Source organism: Coloeus monedula (genome assembly GCF_965178545.1).
Source record: "Coloeus monedula genome assembly, chromosome: 6".
In the NCBI taxonomy this organism is placed as follows: Eukaryota; Metazoa; Chordata; class Aves; order Passeriformes; family Corvidae; genus Coloeus; species Coloeus monedula.
Window position 1 is genome coordinate 37,335,657 of NC_138786.1, and position 22,576 is coordinate 37,358,232.

General features: G+C 40.0%; 1 protein-coding gene across 1 annotated transcript; it reads left to right on the forward strand.

Annotated features, from left to right (window-relative positions):
- Positions 1–786: 786 nt before the first annotated feature.
- On the forward strand, positions 787–21,332 carry COCH (cochlin; the record flags this gene model as incomplete). The annotated part of the gene is made up of 11 exons (XM_082284547.1): positions 787–811; positions 891–935; positions 6,579–6,735; positions 13,209–13,342; positions 14,497–14,562; positions 15,405–15,449; positions 15,537–15,684; positions 16,627–16,730; positions 18,121–18,347; positions 19,986–20,502; positions 21,157–21,332. 11 exons carry the CDS (start codon positions 787–789, stop codon positions 21,330–21,332), a joined length of 1,644 nt encoding a protein of 547 aa, XP_082140673.1.
- Between the last annotated feature and the right edge of the window lie 1,244 nt (positions 21,333–22,576).

Consider the following 22,576-nt stretch of genomic DNA (forward strand, 5'->3'; position numbering starts at 1 on the left):
ACAGAAACGATACCCGAAACGTCGGTTCGGGTATTTCCATCTCTTCGAATGATTCAGTTAGGCTTAAATCCCCCGCTTCTCCCCGCTGCAGCGCCCAGCGGGACCAGGTAAGGCTCCCGCACGGCGGCGGCTGCGGCCGGCGGGCCCGGGGCGGGCGGGGCGGGCTTGGCAGCCCCTCGCGGCGCCTCGCAGTGCTCATGACAGCTTTGTCCCTCCGCTCAGCTTAGAGGAAGGGGTAGATGTTGCGGGGAAGTAGCTAACACCTCGCTCGCATTTCCCAAGATATCTGGAGTAAAGACACCTGACATGAGCCGTGAGTGGGGGGGATATCGAGGGATGCGCGGGCAGGGCCGGGAAGGCAAACCGCAGAGGTGCTTCGCCGGGCACTGGAACGTTCTCGCACCTCCACTGCCCGTCCGGAGCGGGCGAGTTAGCGGGCAGGGAGGAGAACTTCTGCACCCGAATGCTCAGGGAGGAGTTGGGCCGCCGGTGCCGGCGGAAGAAGCCGGCGGGGGGCGCGGCGGGGGAGGGACGGCAGCACCTGCCGGGCCAGCGGCGGGGCTGCCCAGCCCCGTGCCCGCGCCCTCCTTCGCTCCCGCCCGCCCCAGCGCTCATGCGCCCGCCCGAGGTTTAAAGCGGGAGCGGCGGCCGCCGGCGGCCGTACCACTCGGCGGAGGTGCGGGCAGCGCGCAGGGACGGTGCAGTGACCCGGCCGGCACGCCGCTCTCCGCCGCTCTCCTGGGCTCAGCTCTGCGCTGCCCCGCGGTGCGGCCGCACCCCGCCGCCATGTGGCTCTCGGCCCTGCTCCTCGGTGGGTACCGCGGGGAGCGGCGGGGGCCGGCGGGGCGGGCGCGGAGCAGCGCCCCGACCCGCTCCCTCTCTGTTCGCAGGCGCCTTCCTGCTCTCCGGCCCGGTGCGCGGCAGCGACGGCTCGGGTGAGTTGGCCGCTGTCCCCCCGTCGCACCCCGTAGGGGTTTCCCCCTCGCAGCGTCTCTGCCCGGCCTGTCCCGCCCCGCCGGGAGGTGGCGGCGCCCGGGGGGCGCTTGGCCGCGGATACCGGCTCGGCCCTTCCCGGCGCGCCCGGCTGCGGCCGCCTCTCGCCGGGATGCGCGGGGAGCCCCCGCCGAGCCCCGCCGGGGAGGGTTGCGCGAAGCCGGCCGGTGGGAAGCTGCAGAGGGGCACGGAGGATGTCTGGGAACGCTTCCAGCCGGGGGTGAAAACTCCTTCCTGGCGCAGGCTGAAGTAGCGCCGTGGTAACAAGTGCCCCCATCGAGGGGTGTGCCGGGAGCAGCAGTGAGTGGGGTTGTGTTTGTGTGTTATAAAGGCACTCGTACAGTGCTTGGCAATTTGAGGATCTCTGGCATATTTTAGACCATTAAAAACATTTTAAACCTGCCCTGCCATTGTTTTGACCTGGAAACTAAAAGAACATACTTAGGATACCTAGCAGGGTATGGCAGGGGCTGCCTGTTGTACCATCCTTTGTTGGACTGCATCCTTGCTGCTGGAGAGCAGGCTCTCCTGGAACCAGAATAAATCCATGGGAAGGAGTTGGAGAAATATTGTGACAGGAGGACGCAAGCCGTTTGTCTGCCCCTTTCAGTGGAACCTTTCTCCAAGGGAGGATAGGAGCCTCTAGAAGAACATGCTTCCAGATGCAGGCCTGGCCTGCAGAAGGTGAGTGACCCCAAGCTTTTCTGAATGGTTGTTAACGATTTCACAGTTATTAGGAAGCAGAATTTGCTGCTCACTTTGTGTTGAATCAAAGATTTGGAAAATTCTTTTGTGCTAAACTGATAAAAGCTATCTGTGACAGGAGTGCTATGGTTAAAAAAGGAAAAAATGCACAGAAATAGAAAAGCTACTCTAACCGCAGTTCTTTTCCCTTTTTTATTTTACAGGTGCATTATAGATGAAGTGATGGCAGTCTGGCAGGAAACAAATGAAAAGTTTTCTGGGATACTTCCTTCAGGGCTGGAGAAGCCGCTGTAACCTGAAGGTACCTGGAACCAGCTCAAATAACATTAATGTGAACAGTTTCTGTAAGGTATTGCCTCTTACCTTTAGTCTTAACCTAAATTCAGCAGCATTTGGTTATTGAACTAGAAACTTGCAGGAGCATTTATAAAAACGCCTAAGTTCTGTTGTTGAAAAGTAATCAAAGAACATTAGTTTCCTCAAAAATCTACTGTATTTAGGCTCATAATGTTTGGGAAGATCTCAGAGGATCTTAAAACTTTCTTTATACTCCCACTGGAATGGACACAAGTGCTGCCAAGCTCAACAGTTCTGGTTGCCAGACACGAGGGTGTGCAGGCGGGTGAACGCTGCCATGTGATGGCAAGTGGCCTTAAGTTGATGAGAAAAGGGCAGGTCTGAGACTGAAATGAACGACATAGCCCTGACCGGATTTCTTTAAATCCCGTTGCCCTTGTCCAGACTGGGATATGTACTAAAGATTTACATGAATTAGTATGCAATCTGTGAACATGTTTTCCAAAATATGAATAAGTGTAGGTTTACTAGTATGTCTTTTTTGGGACACTCCTTGCATGAGATAGAAAAAGCAGGCTTGTTTGAAGCCTCGAGATAAAAAAGGACCTAAAATGTTTCTATTTTGAAAAAAAAAATACTAATAGGAAGCATAATAGGGATATACTTCTCTATGTTACAACCCATAAAGTTATCTTTCTTTAAAAAAATAAATTTAAAAAAAAGTTTTTTAATTCTTTAAAACAAAATAGGAACCCCTATTTTTTTTTTTTTTTTGCCATGATGTACATAGGATTTTTTTTCCTTTGTATAAACAAACTGTTTTCCAAAAGCAACATATGGAAACGTCAAGATTAGAAAGTATCAGATTTTGCATGCGGATTTTATTTCCCTAGAATAACTTAAAGCAGTGGCTCCTGCTAAAAATTAAGTGTGAACTTGTATAGATTGATATAAGAGCCAGCTGTTCACAGCAAAATCAGAGTACATGGGAAGCAGTACCAAAAAGATGGAAATTGATGGAATGATTGAAAACATGGTTGTTTTAAGAGAGAAATGAGTCTTTGCTTTTCTTTTTTTTTTTTTTTAGGTCAACAATGATGGAAGACATTCATCCCTACCCTTTAAATATGGCTTAAATGAGGAAGAATTACAGTTTCTTTTCTTTGTACTTTGTTTTGTAGGATACTCTGATGTAGTGTGTTTCTGTGAAGCTTGAAGGGTGTGTGTGTCTTGACAGGACAGGATGATAGTCATTTTATTGTGGTTCTAAAGGCCTGATTTAATGTAACAAAAAACAGCTCTCATGCCTTCGACAGAGTCCAGAATGGGTAGGAGTCTAGAACTGAATCCTTCCCTGTAAATTGTAAGCTTATATTTATTTCTTCCAAAAATACTTGGATTTAGAATATTGCATCACATAAGTATTGAAAGAAATGCCTCTACTGCTACTGTTCTTGCATTCTTCAATTACAGTGATTAAAACATATGGGTTTTATCCCAGTTACTTTATACATAGATATAGCTCTTCGTCACTTTTTGCCATGTTGGAGTATCATGGATAGACTAACAAAAACAAGCACTTCTTCAATTTCAATAGTAACATCATATGTAAAATTTGTGAGAATGATGAGTATGTAAGCTGTCAAAGAACAATTGTATATATTCTAGTATTCAGACCTCATTAATACATTTTCATGTGTGCAATGAAATTGTTGAAGTTTTATGGGTTGGATGGCCAATGATGCATTAACAAATAGGGAAGAACAAAAAACACTGCAGAGCTGATATTGTAAGCCTTAATTTTGGTAGTCAGCAAAAAAACTGGCTTTCATTTTGATACTTCACCAAATATTTCTGACGTTAGTCTCTATTTTAGAGTTATGGCTTAGAGAAAACTGTGTCTACCTACATAGAAAACTAAAATGAAATTGTTGCTTTTAATTAACAGCATCATTTACTTCAAAGTGTGTGTTTCTACCTCAGTGCTGATCCAGCTGAGGTATAAACTGCTAAATCCCCTAGCTTCAGCATGTCAGCTCTTCAGTTCACACAGCAGCAATGTGCACACTTCACTTGGAAGCCTGCCTCTCGTGTAGAAAAGGATCATGACAGTCTTTAGGCTGCCAGTACAGAAAAATCTTGCAGCTGGGCTACAATGGATTTCTGTGTTTTCATTGCCAGGGAAAACACAGATTACTTTTCCCCCCATCTTCTGTGCTATGCAAAAGCCTGCCACATGACGGTAATTAGTAGGTACTTGGTGATGGGGGAAATACAGATCTCCAAGCAATACAGGGTTTGTTAACTAGACATGTCTAATTACTGTCTTTGTATGCACAGCCGGCCAAGGAATTCAGTCAAGTACATTACATTAGAAATGACAGGAATTAAAACTTCCTGTGGTGTCTTGCAGTTTTAGAGGCTTGAAAAATGTTGCAGGGTGAGAGGTACAAGCAGTGCTGTGAGAGCAGGGATTACCAGTGGTGCTTATTGCAGTGACTCCTCCAAGGATTTCCAGTCTTCCAGCTGCTGTTTGATTTTTGATGGTCTTGTTGGTGTCATTTGTTGGATACTACTTGATCAGGGTCCAGTAATTAGCAAACACACTTGTAGAACTTCCATGAAAAGATTAGGGGACTCAAACAGCAAAGCAAATCGACTTCTTTTAGCACACCAATAATAAAACACTTTTGACAATGAAAATATGGAGCTTCTAGGTATAAGCATTGGTAATTCTGCTTGATTTCTCTTTTGTTTTTAAGGCAATTAAATAAGACTAAGCATGGAGAGGATGTGAGTAGGTAAGACTAAATCCTAAAAGAAACTTCTTTATTTCTCAGAATACTTGAGAATTAGATTAAATCACTTTACAGTGTCTTGGTAGGTAGATAACTTCTATTATCTTGAGAAGGGAAAAATAAAGAAATGCTTACTGCTTTCTTTTGTTCTTACTCAGGACTATATAGATAGATTTAGCATATACAAGTCCCATATTTGTGCTAACAAATAGCAACGAAGATTTTTCAGGAAGATGTGATTAGGTAATTTAACAGTATCAGCATAGCATTAATGACTGTTGTATATAATTAAAACTACATGCCTAGTTGATGAATGTGCGTGTTCAGTTTATGCAGTCAGAACGAACAGACATGCTTTCCTCTGCATCTCTGTCTGCAACTGTTCTGCTTTCCAGCTCTAAAGGCAGTGAGATTAGCTGGAGGTATCATCTTTTCTATCCCCTGATGAAGAACAGCATATGCTCCCAGTGCTTTCATTTATAAGCAGCATATGTTGGGGCCAGGAAACACCCCAGGGTAAGAATTAAAAGAGTGGGCAGAAAAGCAAGAGAGAGACAGATCACTCACTGCTCCCTGAAACATACAGTCCTTGGCATATAATGCTGTGATGTGTGCACTGATACCTTGGCTAGCCTCTGCCAGCTTTCATCTTAATACTGTGCAAAGGTAGTGTTCTAAGTGCATTTAGAAAAAGTTCTTGCACCTTCTAGGTGTAAGGGTAAGATGTGCCTTCAGAAATTCAGAATAAAGAGCCAGGCATGGGTTGGATTTAGGCTGCTGAATTGATAATGATCTCAGCGAAATCTCTAATTTGCTGTGCAACAGACCAGCTGATTGTCCTATCTTGTGTAGCAGAAGGATGGTGGTTACCATGCAAGATAAAGACCTCTGTGTTTTCAAAAGAAAAAACATCAGTTTGCCAAGCAAAATTGTGTATTGATGTTAATCTGAGTCTGCATACCTTCGTTGCACACAGGCAAGCACAATGAAAGCTTAATGATGATAACTTGAGGAGCAACTTTTGAAAAACGGCAGAATTCTATGTAAAAAATGCATGTGCCTCAGCTGAATAAATAACTTTTGTACCACTGGGTGAATCTGACAGTCCTCTGCACAATGATAGAGATGTAAACTTCACTGTAATGAATTGATACCAATGTTTGAGATGTTACTGTGTTACTGGAGCAAGGAGATGGGTATTCCCTTTTTTTTTTTTTTTTTAATTACACTGGCCTCAGTAGGATTTATTGCAGAGGCTAAGGGAAATGCTGCTGCCAACCTGCTTCATGAATGCCACTGGAGAGAAGTTTCAAAATTTCTCAAGTGACTCATAGATATCTTATGGCTGGAGATTACTGTGGGGATGTCAGAGTGATTTAATTTCTTCCTTGGAAAGTGCCACCTGCATCTGTGGTCCATCAGCCCTCAAAGGTCCTCCCCTTTCCCTTCTGCCTCTTCAGTAAACTTACAGATGTGAATTGCTTTTCCTTGTGTAATGTTCCTTGGATATTATTTTAATGTTGTGTGTTCATGTTTTTGGGGTTTTTTTTACCTTTTCACCTTTTTCTGCAACTTTTTTCCCATAAGTAATTTTGAAGTATGTGTTTCCTTGTCATAACTGTACATTTGTAAGCTCCAAAGACATCTTTGTAGTCATTGTACCTAATTTCAAATTCAGATATTGCTTTAAACTTGGAAACTGTATAGACTTTAAAAAAAAAAAAACAAAAAAACAACAACAAACCCTTAAGATTTTCAGGTCAAAAGTTCTTCTTTTCTCTTTAGCTTCTACTGCTATCACATGCTTTACAAGAGGACTTGACCTTAGAAAGGGGACAGAAGATGTCCTTTGCCCAGCAAACTGTCCTCTGTGGCAGTTTTATGTCTTTGGGGATGGAGTTTATGCCTCTCTTTCGAGTGTCTGTGGAGCTGCCATACACAGGTAAGTCAGATGATTGTTAATCCATGTGCTAAGCAAGTTTATATAGTCTTTGCTACACTTACAAATCTTAGCCTTTTGATGCCATTGTAGTAAAAATCTGTCTGGACTTTGTATCCTATTAACTCAATAGGAATGTCATTGGGAGAAGAGAAAACAAGGAAAAAAAGAATGCAGCTCTGTGCAGCTCACAAGTTATCTGAGTTGTGTTTAAGTGTTCCTGAAAACCACTTCAACTTTCTCTGAAATGGCCCAGCATTGTCCACAGATGAACTTTCACTGTAAAATCACTTGTGTCACTAGTAGATATGGAAGGGTACAGTATAAATAGCAATTAATTGAAGAATAAAAGCAGATTCTCTTTCTGACTTTCTTAAAAGCCTGAGTCAAGCAAACTGTTTAAAAGAAATGGAGGAGTGGTTTCCATTTTTTTTTAACATCAAGCAACAGAAGAAAGCTTTCAGAATATATTGATGTGATGCTGCAGCTATCAGAGTACTTTTTATGTTAAAATACCCACAGCTATAAAATTAAAATTTTACAGAGATATAAGTGGCTAGAAGATAAATGAGGAAAATAAAACTTTCTTGAGTTAGTATTCATTGCTTGACACTTTAAATGCCATAAAAGACCATGCTAAGTAAGCATTTTAAATAATATTTAGGGGGCTGTCATTACTGGCTACAATCTTATTTAAAGTGTCAATTAAAATTCTATGAATTTTAACAAGAATTCCAAAATTTGTGCTACTTGTATAGTATTTAAACTCCTCAGTAAACTAAAATGAACTTTAAAAAAAAAAAATTGACTTAAGGAGGAGTTTTGAGTAGAAACTGTGGAATTTCTCAAATGCTGTAAAAGAATCTAAGGGCTAAGGTACTGTAGGAGGAATTAGAAGGAGCTTGGGAGGTATTATGGGGTCTGTTTCTATTTGTTTTTAAAGCTGAAGATTTCATCTCATATTTACATGTGTCCATGTGTATTTTATTGTTCGACAGACTTCCTTCTGATGCTTCTGTAAAAAGAATTAAAGTCTCCACTTAGTCTCCATTTAGTGTGTTTTAAGTGTCTTCACAAGTGTTTAAAAAAAGCCTACACTCTGGTTCTTCACTCTTCCTAGTTAAGGTATATAAAAAAAGTTTGTGAAAGAATGCCTAGATCAAATGCAGGTATTTCATGCTTTGAATTTGCTTTTTTTATTGTTTTTTTCTTTTTTGGTCTGAGGAATACTGAGATTTCTTTCCATTGTCATTTTTTTTTCCCGAGGCAATGTTTGTATTTAGTGATGTAGCCATGTATTTTAACATTGCATTTATTTTAACATTCCATTTCTTGCCAAAGATATCTTTAAAGAGGAAAAAGCTTTTGCTGTCAAGACCTTTTTCTAAAGAGATGAAAGACTTGAACATTTTGAAAAGACACAGAAGTTCCTAACCAGTTCAACTAGGCAGAGTTCTTGAACCTGCCGTGCCAGGGCTGTCTGTGACTGACTGTTAGGAAAGTCCCACCATGAAAGCTGCTGGGGTTTAGTTCTGTCACAACTGGGAAATACTTCTACAAAAGAAAGAGGTGCAAGAAGTGGCAGATGCATATTTCTTTCCATAATTTGCATAGTCTTCCCCTAGATGGTAAAGCACAAGCTTTATTTTCTTATATATCACTTAGCTCTTCAGTGAAGTCTGTACCTTATAAACTACTTGTACTATTGTTCTCCAGCCCAGAAGCGTGAGACTATAGAAAAATCCATACCTTTCCATTGTAAGGGTAATATAAATTGTACTACTTGTGAAATATGCAGCCCTTTTTGTAAAACCTGCATCTAACAATCCCTCTCCACAGACATTGTGAGAATAATGAGGGCTCTGTTAGCAACAAAGGGATTAAAATATACTCACCTTTCTAATCTGTGTTTTCCAGAATGGATGTAAGTTAATCTTGTTCAAGTCTTCTGAGTATGGTAGACTGTAGTAAGGTGTTTGAAAAAGCAGACTAAAGGTGAAAAATTATCTGTTTAGGAGAACTGCTTCTTTGAAGACTGCCTTTAAGCTGGGGGCTATTAGCTCTGTTGGCCTCTCATATTCAAACAGAATTTGCTACATGAGATCATTTTGGTGGCTTTACTGCAACTGTTAACAGCCATAACTAGTGTTGGCAAAAAAGGATTGATGTATGGAGGAGGGGCAATAGCTGTCTAGTTCTCATATACTTGCAGGTCAGGCTGCAAAATCCAACAAAAACATAGCAAATACTTGCTCCTTCTTGCTCTGTGTTGCAATGTCTAAACTCCATATAGGCGTGAAAGAAACTTCAAGATGATATTCCCAGCAGGTGATTGGAGTTTGCCATTATTGTGACATAAGTAGATTTGTGCTTTGAAAATTTTGTACATTTCTTCCAAATAACCACACTAACCACTAGTTTCAAACTAGGTGTACCCTCCATTTCACTGCCTGGTGAGTGCAGATAACTTTCTGTGTACCTTTGGCACTGTTGGGTACTGGCCCTGTGTCACCTGCCGTGGCTGTTGCTGTTATCTCACAGAAAGCACAGTCAGACACCTACCCAGAATTTCAGGAAACATCAGTCATGGGAGCAGGGCTTGTTTAGTTTTTTTTAACTGAAAATGGTTGTGTGAGCACGGGTCTTCCCCCCTTCCACATACACTTCAGTCTGTGTGCTGGGTCTATATTGAGGCTGGATTCCTTAATTTTTTATAAATCAAATAATACTTAGTCCTATGAGTAGTTCCATTACTGTGAGGCAGTAGTGCAGGAAAACACTATGTAATACATGAAAATAATTTAGCAGAATTCAGCTGCAAATAATTGTGTGTACTACAGATGAATAAGCTTTCTGCCTGTTTTAGCTTGTTATATTTGGCTTTTTCTTTCATTTTATGTGTAATTACTCTTAGGAAACAAAATATTTATTTAATATTATGCTTGTTCTGGGCAGAAGAATAAAATGTTTATTTGTTGAGGGAAGAATGGAGAACCTCCTACCAGGCTGACACTATGTAGGCATGAAGAACTGAGTTAAATCTACCACTAAGTGATTGATTGGATTAATAATCAGAAGGTAAAATGAAGGACTAGGTTCTCAGCTTGTGCAGTTCTGTTCTAGTGCCAATTCCACTAAATGGAGACCTAGCCCAATGTGGTAGTATTTAGATGTTAAATAGGCATGCACATTTTTTCATAACCTTCCTCACTCGTCACATGGTGAAACCATTCCTCATTAAGCATTGGGGTCCCAGAACTCAAGTCTAACAAAAGCATATCATGGTATTACCAAGCTGGCCACAAAGTGCCCATAAACACAAAAGGCACCTGAGCTGCCCTAATGTTTACTAGAAGAATATTGACAAAAAGGTTGTCTGGCCAAAGGGATTTCTGAGGAATTTTCTGAGGATTTCTGAGCTGTAGATCCCTGGGAAATTTTGGTATCGTGCCTCCTTCTGCTGCTGAACTTCTTTCCTGCCAAAAGCAGTAGGGGTGCAGAGAAGACAGAAAGAAAGGAAGAACACAGCTTAGGGGTCCAGAGGATACTGGCATGAAATCCTGAGCAGCTCCATATTGGTGATTGATGGTAATCAGGCAGCAGCAGAAGTCCAGTTTGGAGATGAGGAGGATACTTCTTAGAGTGATGGAGAAAGGCTGACTATTTGGACAGGGTTTGCAGATGGTGATAGTAGGAAGGAAAGATGGGAATTCAGGTAATTCAGCTTTCTTGTCTAAAGTCCCTGAGTGTAAACTGACTGCAGTTACATCTGTAAGGCTCATCTCCCATGGCCAGAATGTGGGATATGCCCAGCCACTGCCCTGGAGGGATGTCTGCTGAGATAAAGGATTTCGCAATCGCCCAGAAGACTTACTTTGTGGTCTAGGCATCAGTTTTGATGTGTAGACTCCTTGAAAAATTAGTTCAAAATTCAGCAAAACCCTGTACCTTTCTCCAAGAGTGCAAATAAACTGCTCTTGCACACTGAGGAAGTGCACAGGGATCTTAAAAAGTTTCCATTTAATCTTGTGATTTATCTCAATTCAGTTCAGTCTTTTAAGTATATTTTAGCTGAAATTCCTGTATTTTATAAGGCCTTTCTGCTACCCTTGGCTGGTATACTTTCTTTCATGAGCTGTTGTGCAGTGAGGTACTGGATTACTGCCTCGTGTATCTGCTTTTCTGTTTGTGTCCATTTTTGAGAGACAAATGCAATTTAGATATAAATTTCAGGTTGTTATTAACAAGCTAGACAAGAGAATGGACTGACAGCTTTTTGCATAAAGTCCCTGTCAAGGAGCACTGGCAGCAGCATGTAGCATAATGAGTAGGGAGATGAAAGCTGTTCCTGGAAAATCTGCTGAGTTCCAGTTTAGTCAAAACAGCCCTGGCATGCAAGTCAGTCACACAGGAGCAAAGCACAGCAGCAAAAATCAGAGCAGATTGCAGTGACATAAGTCATTCTGAGGAATGCGCAGGCATTTCTTCACTCTTTAAAAACCATTGCAGACCCACACAGGATGAATCTTGCTTTAAAAGTAAATCATAAATGATTGCAGAAAGGAATTTGCCAATCTGGTTCAGAAAACAAAGGTAAACTGGCAATGTATGGTTTGTTCCACATCAGCATCTATAAGCATGCACTCTGAGTAGACTTGTGTGAGGAAATATCCCAGGTAAAACTGATGAGATTGTAAAAGATGGCCTTGAACTGTTAACTCACCTACAGAACAAAAGGGCAAGAAAGAAGGAATAACTTCCACGAGGCTGCAGGTCATGTTACATTCACACCTAATATCAGCCCCCACTTGCACTAAAAATAGCAGAGCTGTTGTATGGATAGCGGTGTTCAAATACAGAATCAAATGTTTTCAACAAATAGATAAGGAGCAAATAAGTCTACTCCAGCTTCGCTGTAAAGCTTCCAAATTCAGTGGAGACTAGGTAGATTATTACTTTTCCTCTAAAATTATTAATTAAATTTAATTAATTATTATTGTTGCAATTAAAATGTCAAGACCAATAGACAAAATGGAACTAATATAGACAACACTGATCACAGTGTGCCTAAAATAAGCTGAAATAATTTTTTCCAGGCATACTTCTTAGGCTGAGCTTTTAATCTGAATGTTTTCTTGAGCTCAAATCAGCCAGCCCTCAAAGTTGTGAGTCCACAACCAAGAAAGTGGGAAAAGATGCTGAGCTCTTCTTAGGAGCTAACTTGGGCATGGATCAGGTTTGCTGATGTAGCCCAAAGTAGCTTCACTAAAATTACAAGTACAAACTTAAAATAGAAACTGTTCCAATTAAACACATTCTATTTGACACATTTCCTTATCCATTAAGACTGAGACATTAGTGAAGGCTTGAATGCCTGAGACAACCAGGTACTGGAGAAGAAATTTATATTCTAAGTAGACTGAAATATTCTAAGTGCATTTATGTGTCATTTTTCTCAAAGATAATTTTGACTTACTGGATTTTCCTGTCATTTAAAACTAACCAGTTAATGGCTCAGGTCAGATTTTTCTCTCACTGTTTTTTTAAAGAACTATAAAGTGCTGTTTGTACTTGCCAACTTTATAATCTGATTTTAAAGTCATTCAGGGTAACCTTATTAAACTCCTTTGCTTATATACTCCATAAAGTATTCCTATATGAGAATATATCTGTATATTTTGAAACTGTTACCATGATTTCCAAGCTGCAAGAATTAAATGTATATAATCACAGTTCACTTTAGAAATGCAAATTACATCCATGAAGAATGAATGTCTTTTAACAGCAATCCACATAGAATTTTATGTGGAAGTTGCCTTTGCCACAGATATCCAGATCTCATATTATCAGAAACATATGCAAAGTTTTCTGTACTGTGGTTTTGATTATTCTACTTCCACAATGTTTTAAATCAGATTAGGCCAGGACATCTTTTCACACAGGAAGCTAAACAGAATCAAATGTAAACACAAAGGCACACATTGCTGTGTTTAAATAGTCTTGAAATGACTGCTTGTCTCCCACAGAACTGTACCCGTCTATGTACTACAAAGCATCAAGATTTTGCTCCCTCTTAGAGAAGTCCAACTTTGACTTCTGGTCTCTAAAAATAATAACTGTTCCTTCAGGAGCACATAAAGAGAGGTCTGGCAGTTCTGATGCTTCTTATTGTCACTTAGGAATTGCATACAGCCTGAAGCATCACTGTTCTGTATTAGCCTAAACACTGCCAGCATTTTAGGCTTTTCTGACTTTTTTTTTTTTTTTTTAAATAAATCTGTGTGATGCTCTGTGGAATAATTTCTTCTAAAGTCTTTTCAGCAGCTTACAGATTGTTCTAGCCTGAACACAGCTGCCTGCCTATATTGCATCTTTTTGAGAAGGCTGATGACAAAAATTCTAGTGATGGTATACCTGTATTGCATTTTCTTGTGGCTAAAATATCTGATTTATACCAACTTTTTTTTGAATCTTAGCGGAGTGATTACCAATGCAGGAGGAGCTGTAAGGGTACAGACTCTCCCAGGACAGGAAAACTACCCTGCTGTAAATGCCAATGGGATCCAGTCTCAGGTGCTCTCTAGATGGGCTTCATCTTTCTCAGTGACTGGTAGGTAGACCCCAGTTTTGCAAACTGTATTTCAAGCACTGACAGAACTGTAGGACACTTCCTCAGTGCTTCTGTATGTATAAAGTAATTGTTATCTGATGTGTAGCAACAGAAGTTTTCACTTCTAATTCATTATTTTAATTTCATTTTTCCTCAATTATCTAAAGAAAAACTATTCTAGCTAGAGTAGCTAGTCCGTAACAGAAGCTGATACATAAAAATGGATCAGTTATTTAGAATATAATGACATGATAGCAGGCAGTTGACAGTTCCATGACAGTTTAAGCTGATTGAAGTCAATGCTTTGATCCTGCCATTTCAGTCCAGTCCTCCTGCCACTTCCAGCCACTTAGTTTTATCCCTTCTCTCCCTCTACCTGCATTTGTGCAGGCAACAGCACTTTGTCAGGCCCTTCAAATACCTTGTGCTGCATTCCATGCAGAGAGAACACTGACCCTCCAAAAATAGCAATAGCGTCAACTTGTGTGATGTGGTCATTAAGATAAGGTGCAATGTGGTGGTTTTGTCCAGAAGTTTTTGTCCCCATCATTGAGGTAGTTGTTAATTATTAGTTGCCTAATTGCAACCAGTTGGCATGCCTTGCCACTTGGGTGAGGTTAAACCGCCCTCATGAAATCATATGCAGAAGCAAATTGGTTGTATATGTTGTTGCAGCTTCAAAAATATTGAAGCGTGTGTGTTTGCTGGTATAGAAAGTTTGTGAAGTAGAACTCTCTGATGTGTTCTTTCTGTTTACACAGCTAAAATTTAGCCTACTATCTCTAAGATACTGGTGTTCCTTGTGTAGTGCCCATTGCAAGAACTTGGAATTACAGGTGCTTTTGGTGAGCTTGAAGGTGAAATCCAGTTCTCCAGATCAAGCCCTCACTTTATCTGCAGCTCAAAACCTCTCATCAGATAAATATGGTGTAATTACTCATCAGCTGCTGTTGTTTCAAATGTAGAAATTAATTACCTGTAAAACAAGGACTGCAATATTGGATTGCACCAAAGGTTTGTCTAGGCTCGTATCCTACTCCCAGAGTAGCTAATGGCAGGTGACAAGGAAAGGTTATTGGAAATACAGTAATTCTTTTAGCACTTGTAACTTCATCTAAATACTCTAAAATCCAGTGCAAGTATTCTTATTTTAGCAGGTACCAAGAACACAGCACTTGAATCTGTTGGACGATCGGTGTCAACAGCACGTCCTTCTACAGGTACGCGATCTCCGCAGCAAGGGAAGCTATGATGCACTGCAGTGTGCGAGTCCCTGGCTAAAAGAACATGTTTCCATATGATTCATTTATTTTTGAAGAAGAAAACATATGCAGTAGCTGGTTTTGCAGTGTATCTTTCACCAGAAAAAAAAGAGGAATCATATGTGATCTTGGAGATTGATTCTGATCTCACTAATGTTCATGCAAATTAAAATAAACTTGAATGATTTTGGGAAAGTAATATAGATAAGACAAAGGAAGGTAAGGGTTCATGAGCTCATGAGATATTAATTCTTTTTAAGTGATGGAGAAGACAGAGTTTATGCATTCCTTCTTATGGAACTACTGAATAGCTGGGTGCTGTCAGGACATGAATAGCAGAAATTTAGTTGTTATGTGAATTTCACCACAGGAAATGCTGCATTAAACCCTTTTTATGAAGGTTAGTGCTCTATAAATACTGGACTTGGATGTTGTTCCTGAAGAGACCACTTGGTTTACAGTTTAAGTCACGGTTTGCTTCCAAACTATTAAAATTGCCTTGTACAGCAGTGTTGCTAACTGAGAAACAGTAGGGAAGGTGAGGTACAGAAATCCACCTGGCTTTGTACGACTCAGTAATCAGTCAGACAGGTGTAGAAAGTAAGGTTAAGCTGTTCTGTTTGAAAAAAGACCATTCTCCAAGGAGCAAAGCAGTAGTAGCAAAAGTTTAATTATTAAACTGATTGACAGTTCCTACTGCAGATAGATTGCACTGTAATTTTTGGAGTCAGAGCTTTTTCTCGTCTTGAGCCATTCATTGTCTTGTTCTTAAGTGATCCATGCTGTTTTCTTCACTGAAGGTAAAAGACCTAAGAAGACTCTTGATAAAAAGGCTGGAAACAAAGGTAAGAACACTCAGATTTACCTTATGCAAAGCAGAATCCTAACATTTATTTGGTGTTAATAAGTCTAATTATTTTGGATGTTCACAGACTGTAAAGCTGATATTGCATTTCTCATTGATGGAAGCTACAACATTGGCCAACGTAGGTTTAACTTGCAGAAAAACTTTGTTGGAAAAGTAGCTGTAATGCTGGGAATTGGAACAGAAGGGCCTCATGTTGGAGTTGTACAGGCCAGGTAAGAACAGATCTACACAAAATATAATGGAGTAATTGATAAGAGAAATCAATTAATATATCACTTTTCATTTTGCAGAACAATATCACTCAATTATGGCTGATGAATAGCAAGGGAAAGCAAACCCTTCAGCTGTAGCACTGTTTGCTCTGTGCTATACTGACACGTGCATGTGAGAGGACACAGCAAATGTGAACATCTTTTGTCTCTGATATTTGATATTTAGATAGAGAGCAGCTGTACTTTTCACAGCCCCTCTGCTGCCGACAGCTTTGCATCTCATCTTAGTAGAACAGCAGGAAACACTCTGTGAGGGAGAGATGCCAGTTTCTAAAAATTGTAGAGAGAGAATAGTCCCTAATGGCTATGTACATGTACAAAACAAAAACCTCCTCTTACCAACTGATAAAATATTACAGGTGATATTTTTCAAATTGGAACTGGTCACTTCTTTTTGCTTTCTACTGTAAATTAAAAGTGAAATCTGGACACAGCATACTTGAAATCTTTAATTTCTTAGTCAGTAGCTAACATACCTTGAACTTATCAAATCAAAAGCTCAAACTGCATTTTGCAGGAATTTTTAATAAGGAAGGTATTTCTCATACAAATAGTACAAAACCTGCCAATCTTTAACTACACAGATACATTTAGTTTAACATTTGGCGTGTTCATTTTTTTTCCTTTATGTATTTTCAACCTAATGTTTTCAGCTGTTTGATAAACATGAGAGTCAGGCCGTCTTTAATTTACCAATTCAGATAGATATTTCCTCTTGCTAAGGATTGTGAGACTTACTAAGTGAGGAGCAAACTTCTATTTTAATATTAAAATCCAGAGAAGAATATGTATTATCAAGAGCAAAATTATTCCAAGTGTGTTTTAGCTTGCTAATGCCGGTGTGAAAAGTGAACCTTATTACTTTGTTTCATTTTTCCACAGTGAACATCCAAAAATTGAATTCTATCTGAAAAACTTCACTGCTGCAAAAGAAGTTTTGTTTGCCATAAAGGAGTTAGGGTTCAGAGGAGGCAATTCTAATACAGGTGAGTTCATACTCCCCCTTAAATTAAAATTACTTCTTAATGTATTTTTTATATATATGTATATGTGTAAATATGGGGGGGGGGGGGTGTAAACGTTGAAGTTCTCATAATTCACATAGGTAAGAAAGTGGTTTAGATGTCACACTTACCTTAACCAGGTTCAGTGTTTTTCCACAAGAATATTGCCACATCTCACATTTAATTTCTAGAAGGTAGGTGTGCTTATTACACATTTTGTTAGAGTACAAGTATTTATACTTGTATAAATGCTTCCTGCATTTCAACAGTAATTGACTTTTCACTAGTAATAGAATGATATCTTGAGACAAATTCATAAAAGGATTAGTGTTTCTTTCTTGTTGTGTGGCTAATCAAAGCGTTAGACGAGGAGTAAGTAGTAAGTGCTTGTGAAAAGATATTTACCTGTCATGGTTTAGCCCCAGCCAGCAACCAAGCCCCATACAGCTGCTGGCTCACTTTCCCCTAGTGGGATGGGGGGAGAATTGGGAAGAGGAGAATGAGAAAATTTGTAGATTGAGATAAAGACAATTTATTAGGGAAAGCAGAAGCTTCTCAGACAAGCAAATAAAACAAGGAATTCATTCACCATGTCCCATGGGTAGGTAGGTGTTCAGCCACCCCCAGGAAAGCAGGGCTCCAGCTCACATAACAGTTCATGCCATCACTCCAAATGTCCCCTCGCCCTCATTCTTCTTCCCACAGCTTTATATGCTGACCATGACACCCTATGGTGTGGAATATGCCTGTGGTCAGTTGGGGTCAGCTGTCCTGGCTGTGTCCCTCTGTGCACCCCCAGTCTTCTCACTGGCAGGGTGACACAAGAAGCAGAAAAGACCTTGGCACTGTGCAAGAGCTGCTCAGCAGTAACAAAAGCTTCCCTCTATTATCAATGCATTTTTCCACACAAATCCAAAACACAGTCCTATGCTAGCTACTCTGAAGAAAATTAATTGTCATAGACAAAACCAGCCAAACCAAGCATCTAGTGATGTTGCATTCCACAAGCTAAATTTAGGTAGCTCCTGAACTTTCTTCCTTTCAATCCATTTGTCAGGTGCTAATATATCTGCTTCCTAGTAGAATACTAGACCCATGAAAAAAAATAAAATTATCAGGGAATTCTACCTCAGCTTTATCTGTGGGTTTTTTTTGGTGGGGAGGGGTGTTGTTTGGGGTGGTTGGTTTTTAACTTAGAGGTTGCCCAAGCTTCATTATTATCAAATTTCCTGGGGCACCAAGTCAGTGCTACACTGGCTTAGTCCTGTAGTCATAACATAAATCCTGCACAATTTCAGATGGGAGACTGATCCCAGCATGTACCATCATTGTATGCATTATTTCTTCATATTCTTTTTCTGTTCAAAACAAGGGAAAGCTTTGAAGCACACAGCTCAGAAATTCTTCTCTGTGGAAAATGGAGCACGGAAAGGAATTCCCAAGATCATTGTAGTGTTTCTGGATGGCTGGCCCTCAGATGATCTAGAAGAAGCTGGCATAGTAGCCAGAGAATTTGGAGTCAACGTGTTCATTGTGTCTGTAGCAAAACCCACAACAGAGGAGCTGGGAATGGTACAAGACATTGGTTTTGTTGACAAAGTAAGAAAGAATGTCATTATTTGGTTTTCAATCATGAATATCATTCTGGAGAATTTACAGTAAAATTCTAATGAACTAATATATGTATATACAATAACTCATGTAGATGTAGAGATATAAAAATATTCTCTCAAACCAGCTGATTAAATTATCCCTGCTCATAAGTGATTTAAAAGACTAGCAGAAGGAAGGTTAAAGAAACACTGGAGATTTTTCCCTGCTAAAGGGGCAACACAAAGGTACCATTGTCCTTCCAGTTCAGAAACTTGGCCAAGTTGTAGCTCCTGGAATTTGTAATTGCATGAAGACTCAGTGCAGGAAATTCCCCTATCTCCGGTATGGTTGAATGTGCCAAAGCAATGAAATGCTGATACAATGTATTTTCTCTCCCCAAAGGGCAGACAGGGCGGAGCTTATTTCTTACCTGCTCTGTGGATAATTATTTACTTACTTTCACTACAAAGAGGACAGAAAATATGCAAAAACATATCCTAGCAAGTTTGTGTACAAGACTTTGATCTTGTATGCAGTTTTGGATCTTGTTCCTTTAGAGCAGGAATTAGAGTAGGAATTCAAACACTGATCACCTACCCTCACATGAGCTTTACTGAGTCTTTACTTACTCTGCAGTGAGAAAACCACTCATTTTCCACAGGGAGGTTGTAGATGTCTAATTTCAGCAGAAGTGGCAGGAACAGAATGAAGCTCTGCTTCTTCTAGGGATAAGATACCTAGCTGCTGATCCTTACGCACTTCCAGAAGCACCATAGAGTGGTTGGGGTTGGAAAGGATCTTAAAGGTCATCTGGGCAGGGATGCTGCCCAATAGACCAGGTAGCTCAGGCTTGGCCTTGAATGCTCTTGGGGATGGGGCATCCACAACTACTCTGAGTAAACTGTTCCAGTGCCTCACAATCCTCACAGTAAAGGATTTCCTCCTAATATCCAATCTAGATCTCTCCTCTTTTCCTTTAAAACTCTTCCCCCTTGTACTATCACTGTCTGTCCCTGTAGAGGCACAGAAAAACATGACCTTAAGTGGTTGAGGCCTGTCCTCCCCTTCTGCATTTTGATGTTAGCCAGATTACTTATCATATCTTGGAGAGCTGATTTTAAATTTAACCCCTTTCTCAGTTGCCTTGTACTTTACGTGCATCTGATGGAAGCTAGGGGAAAAGAAATTTTACTTATATTTCTACCCAAATCTGTGTTTATGACATATTATAGATTAAAAAAACAAAGGTCTTATCAAGTTCAAAGGGAAAACACAGAGGCTAATTTTCAGTGTATAGGCAAAAATACAGAACTTTCAATCCTTTAGCTATTTAGTTCATGACCATGTACACAAAACACGATTGCAATTTTCAGTTGTTGCACTTCTTGTGAATAAAGCTAAATTATTTGAAAACTTTCAGAGCCTGGGGAGCAGGTTTGGCTTTATTACTGGATAAAATAAGCTATATTACAGCTTTCACTGACTTCAAGTGCAGATGTTTCATTCTTTAAAGACAAGTACCCTGAGCTCCCACCATGAGGCTTCATTTCTAACCTGCCTTTGAAAGAAAAATCATAGGTGTCTGAGTATTATCCATTCAACTGCTCTGACAGGATGCACCCATTTGTTTTTGTTTTCAAACAGGCTGTCTGTCGAAACAATGGTTTCTTCTCTTACCAAATGCCCACCTGGTTTGGTACTACCAAATATGTAAAACCTCTTGTCCAAAAACTGTGTTCACACGAGCAGATGTTGTGTAGCAAGACTTGCTACAACTCCGTCAACATTGGTTTCCTGATAGACGGTTCCAGCAGCGTTGGAGAGAGCAACTTCCGCCTCATACTTGAATTTGTGAGCAACGTGGCAAAGGCTTTCGAGATCTCTGACATCGGCTCCAAGGTGGCAGCCGTGCAGTTCACCTACGACCAGAGAACCGAGTTCAGCTTCACAGACCACGTCACTAAAGAAAAGGTCCTCTCAGCCATCCGCAACATCCGCTACATGAGCGGCGGCACTGCTACTGGCGATGCCATTTCTTTCACAACCAGGAATGTGTTTGGGCCAGTGAAAGATGGACCTAACAAGAATTTCCTCATTGTTCTGACTGATGGTCAATCTTATGATGATGTTAGAGGACCTGCTGCAGCTGCACAAAAAGCAGGTAAATTGCATATTTTGAAAAGCAGTGGAAGTCGATCTGTCCTATTTCTGCTGCACTGCAAACGTTGAGATTTTAAAGTCTGCAAAGTATCACGCTTTGAATTCAGAAAAATGTAAGCCCCTAGGAACTGTTTCCCATTAGGATGAAAAAACCCCAGCAACCAGTATTACAGAGCCAGGTATAACTAGACTCACTTATAGCAGCTTAAGGATGAACCCACACAGAGTCTCATTTCCCTAAACAGTAAAGTATGCTCCATCATCATCTAGAAAGGGAATAAGCAGTTCTGGCCAAAAAGCCCATTGGGCTGATAATGCTTGAAGTATAAGTATATAAGGCACTACTTATACACAAAGGAACCAAACTTATTTTCAAAATCATTTTACACAGTGTTACTTGTGTTTTAAGACTGACACTGTAACTGCTACCATCCTCTGTGTCACTACAAGAACAACTCAGACATTAGCTCTTATGATACCTCATATTTCCTTCAGGATTTTTCCTGAGACAAATCTAATTGCTGGTATTTAGTGGCAAAATCTAATTATCTTTGACAGACTGTGGGTGTTGAAACATGCTTTTCAAATTAATGTCGAAATGGATGGTTTTCTTGTATCCAGGCAAAATGGTCTCTTTTTTATTTCCTTTTTGTAGGAATAACAGTCTTCTCTGTTGGTGTTGCCTGGGCACCTCTGGATGATCTGAAAGACATGGCTTCTGAACCAAGAGAATCTCATACTTTCTTCACCAGGGAGTTCACAGGATTGGAGCAGATGGTTCCTGATATAATTAGAGGCATCTGTAAAGATTTTTTGGACTCTAAACAATAAAGCAAAAAATCTGCTGTTCACTATTACTATTTGAAACTAAAAATCATGAAATTGAAATGGTCCCTCTAAAGTACAGATGTTTTATTCTTATATATGCTATCATAATACAGAGGAAGAAGAAGGGCTACTTTTTGTTTCTGTAATCAATTTCTTTTGAGCTTGTTAGAAGTTGTACTTGGTACTGAAGTGCAGAATTTGGCCAACAGTTAATATTTTCAACAAGCATAGAGCATCCCAAAGTTAAAAGCTTTGCATATTGTGCACTTAAGAATAGCAGATACTCAGAGGAAATAATACAGCTCTGACATTTTTTATGCCACTTGCTAGATACCTTCTTATGAGTTAAAAATAATATAACTTCAAATACAAGGTACTATGTTCTATAAGCTTTCTGTAGTTTACAATTCTGTATCTTTTCAAAGAGTTCTGCTGCTAACATGAAGTACTTTCAGCGCTCTTGTTGTGCAACATCCACTATTGCCAGGCAGCTTAAGAAAAGTTATGACAGATTGTAGCTGAAAGAGTCTATTTTTACTAGTTGGTGTTTTGCTATTGTGAAGGATATTGCCATCTGGTTGGCAAAATTTACATCAAAAGTCATTTAACTTCTACCCACATATTTCTGTGGATCTATTTGGTTGGTTCTTTTGGCACAGACTTTGAAATGTATTTAAGGCACAGTAGTTCTTTGAGGATATGGATGCTAACATATTAGCTACTACTACTGCTTTCTGCACCACTGAAGTCAACAGTGATATTCCAAATACAACTGACAACCGGATATTTCCTGTCTGCTGCCTTGTACTGTCTTGATTTGACAAAGTTGTTATTGGCCAGACAGTTGGAGACAGGAATCTTGGGCCAAGAGATTAAATTAGACCACACACTGGGAACTGAAACATTCAAATTCAAGTCCAGAGGTATCTCAAACCTTGAAACCTAACTGATCTATATCAGATTACATGGTTAGAAAAGAAGAGACTAGGCAGACACATTAAGTGGGATTTAGTAGTTCACAGAATAACAACTTCATAATGGTAGTAAAAACATCTTTATAGATGTGTGAGGTTTTCTGAAGATGAAACAATCATTTTCTTGAAAAAGGCTTTTATTTGATTACACACCTAGTAATGTTGATATATTTATATGCACACACATGGTTAAAATGACATGATATTCACCAAGTTATTCCAGAGTCCTGGTGTGAATAACATACTCCAAATATTCTTTAGAAAATAAAGGAG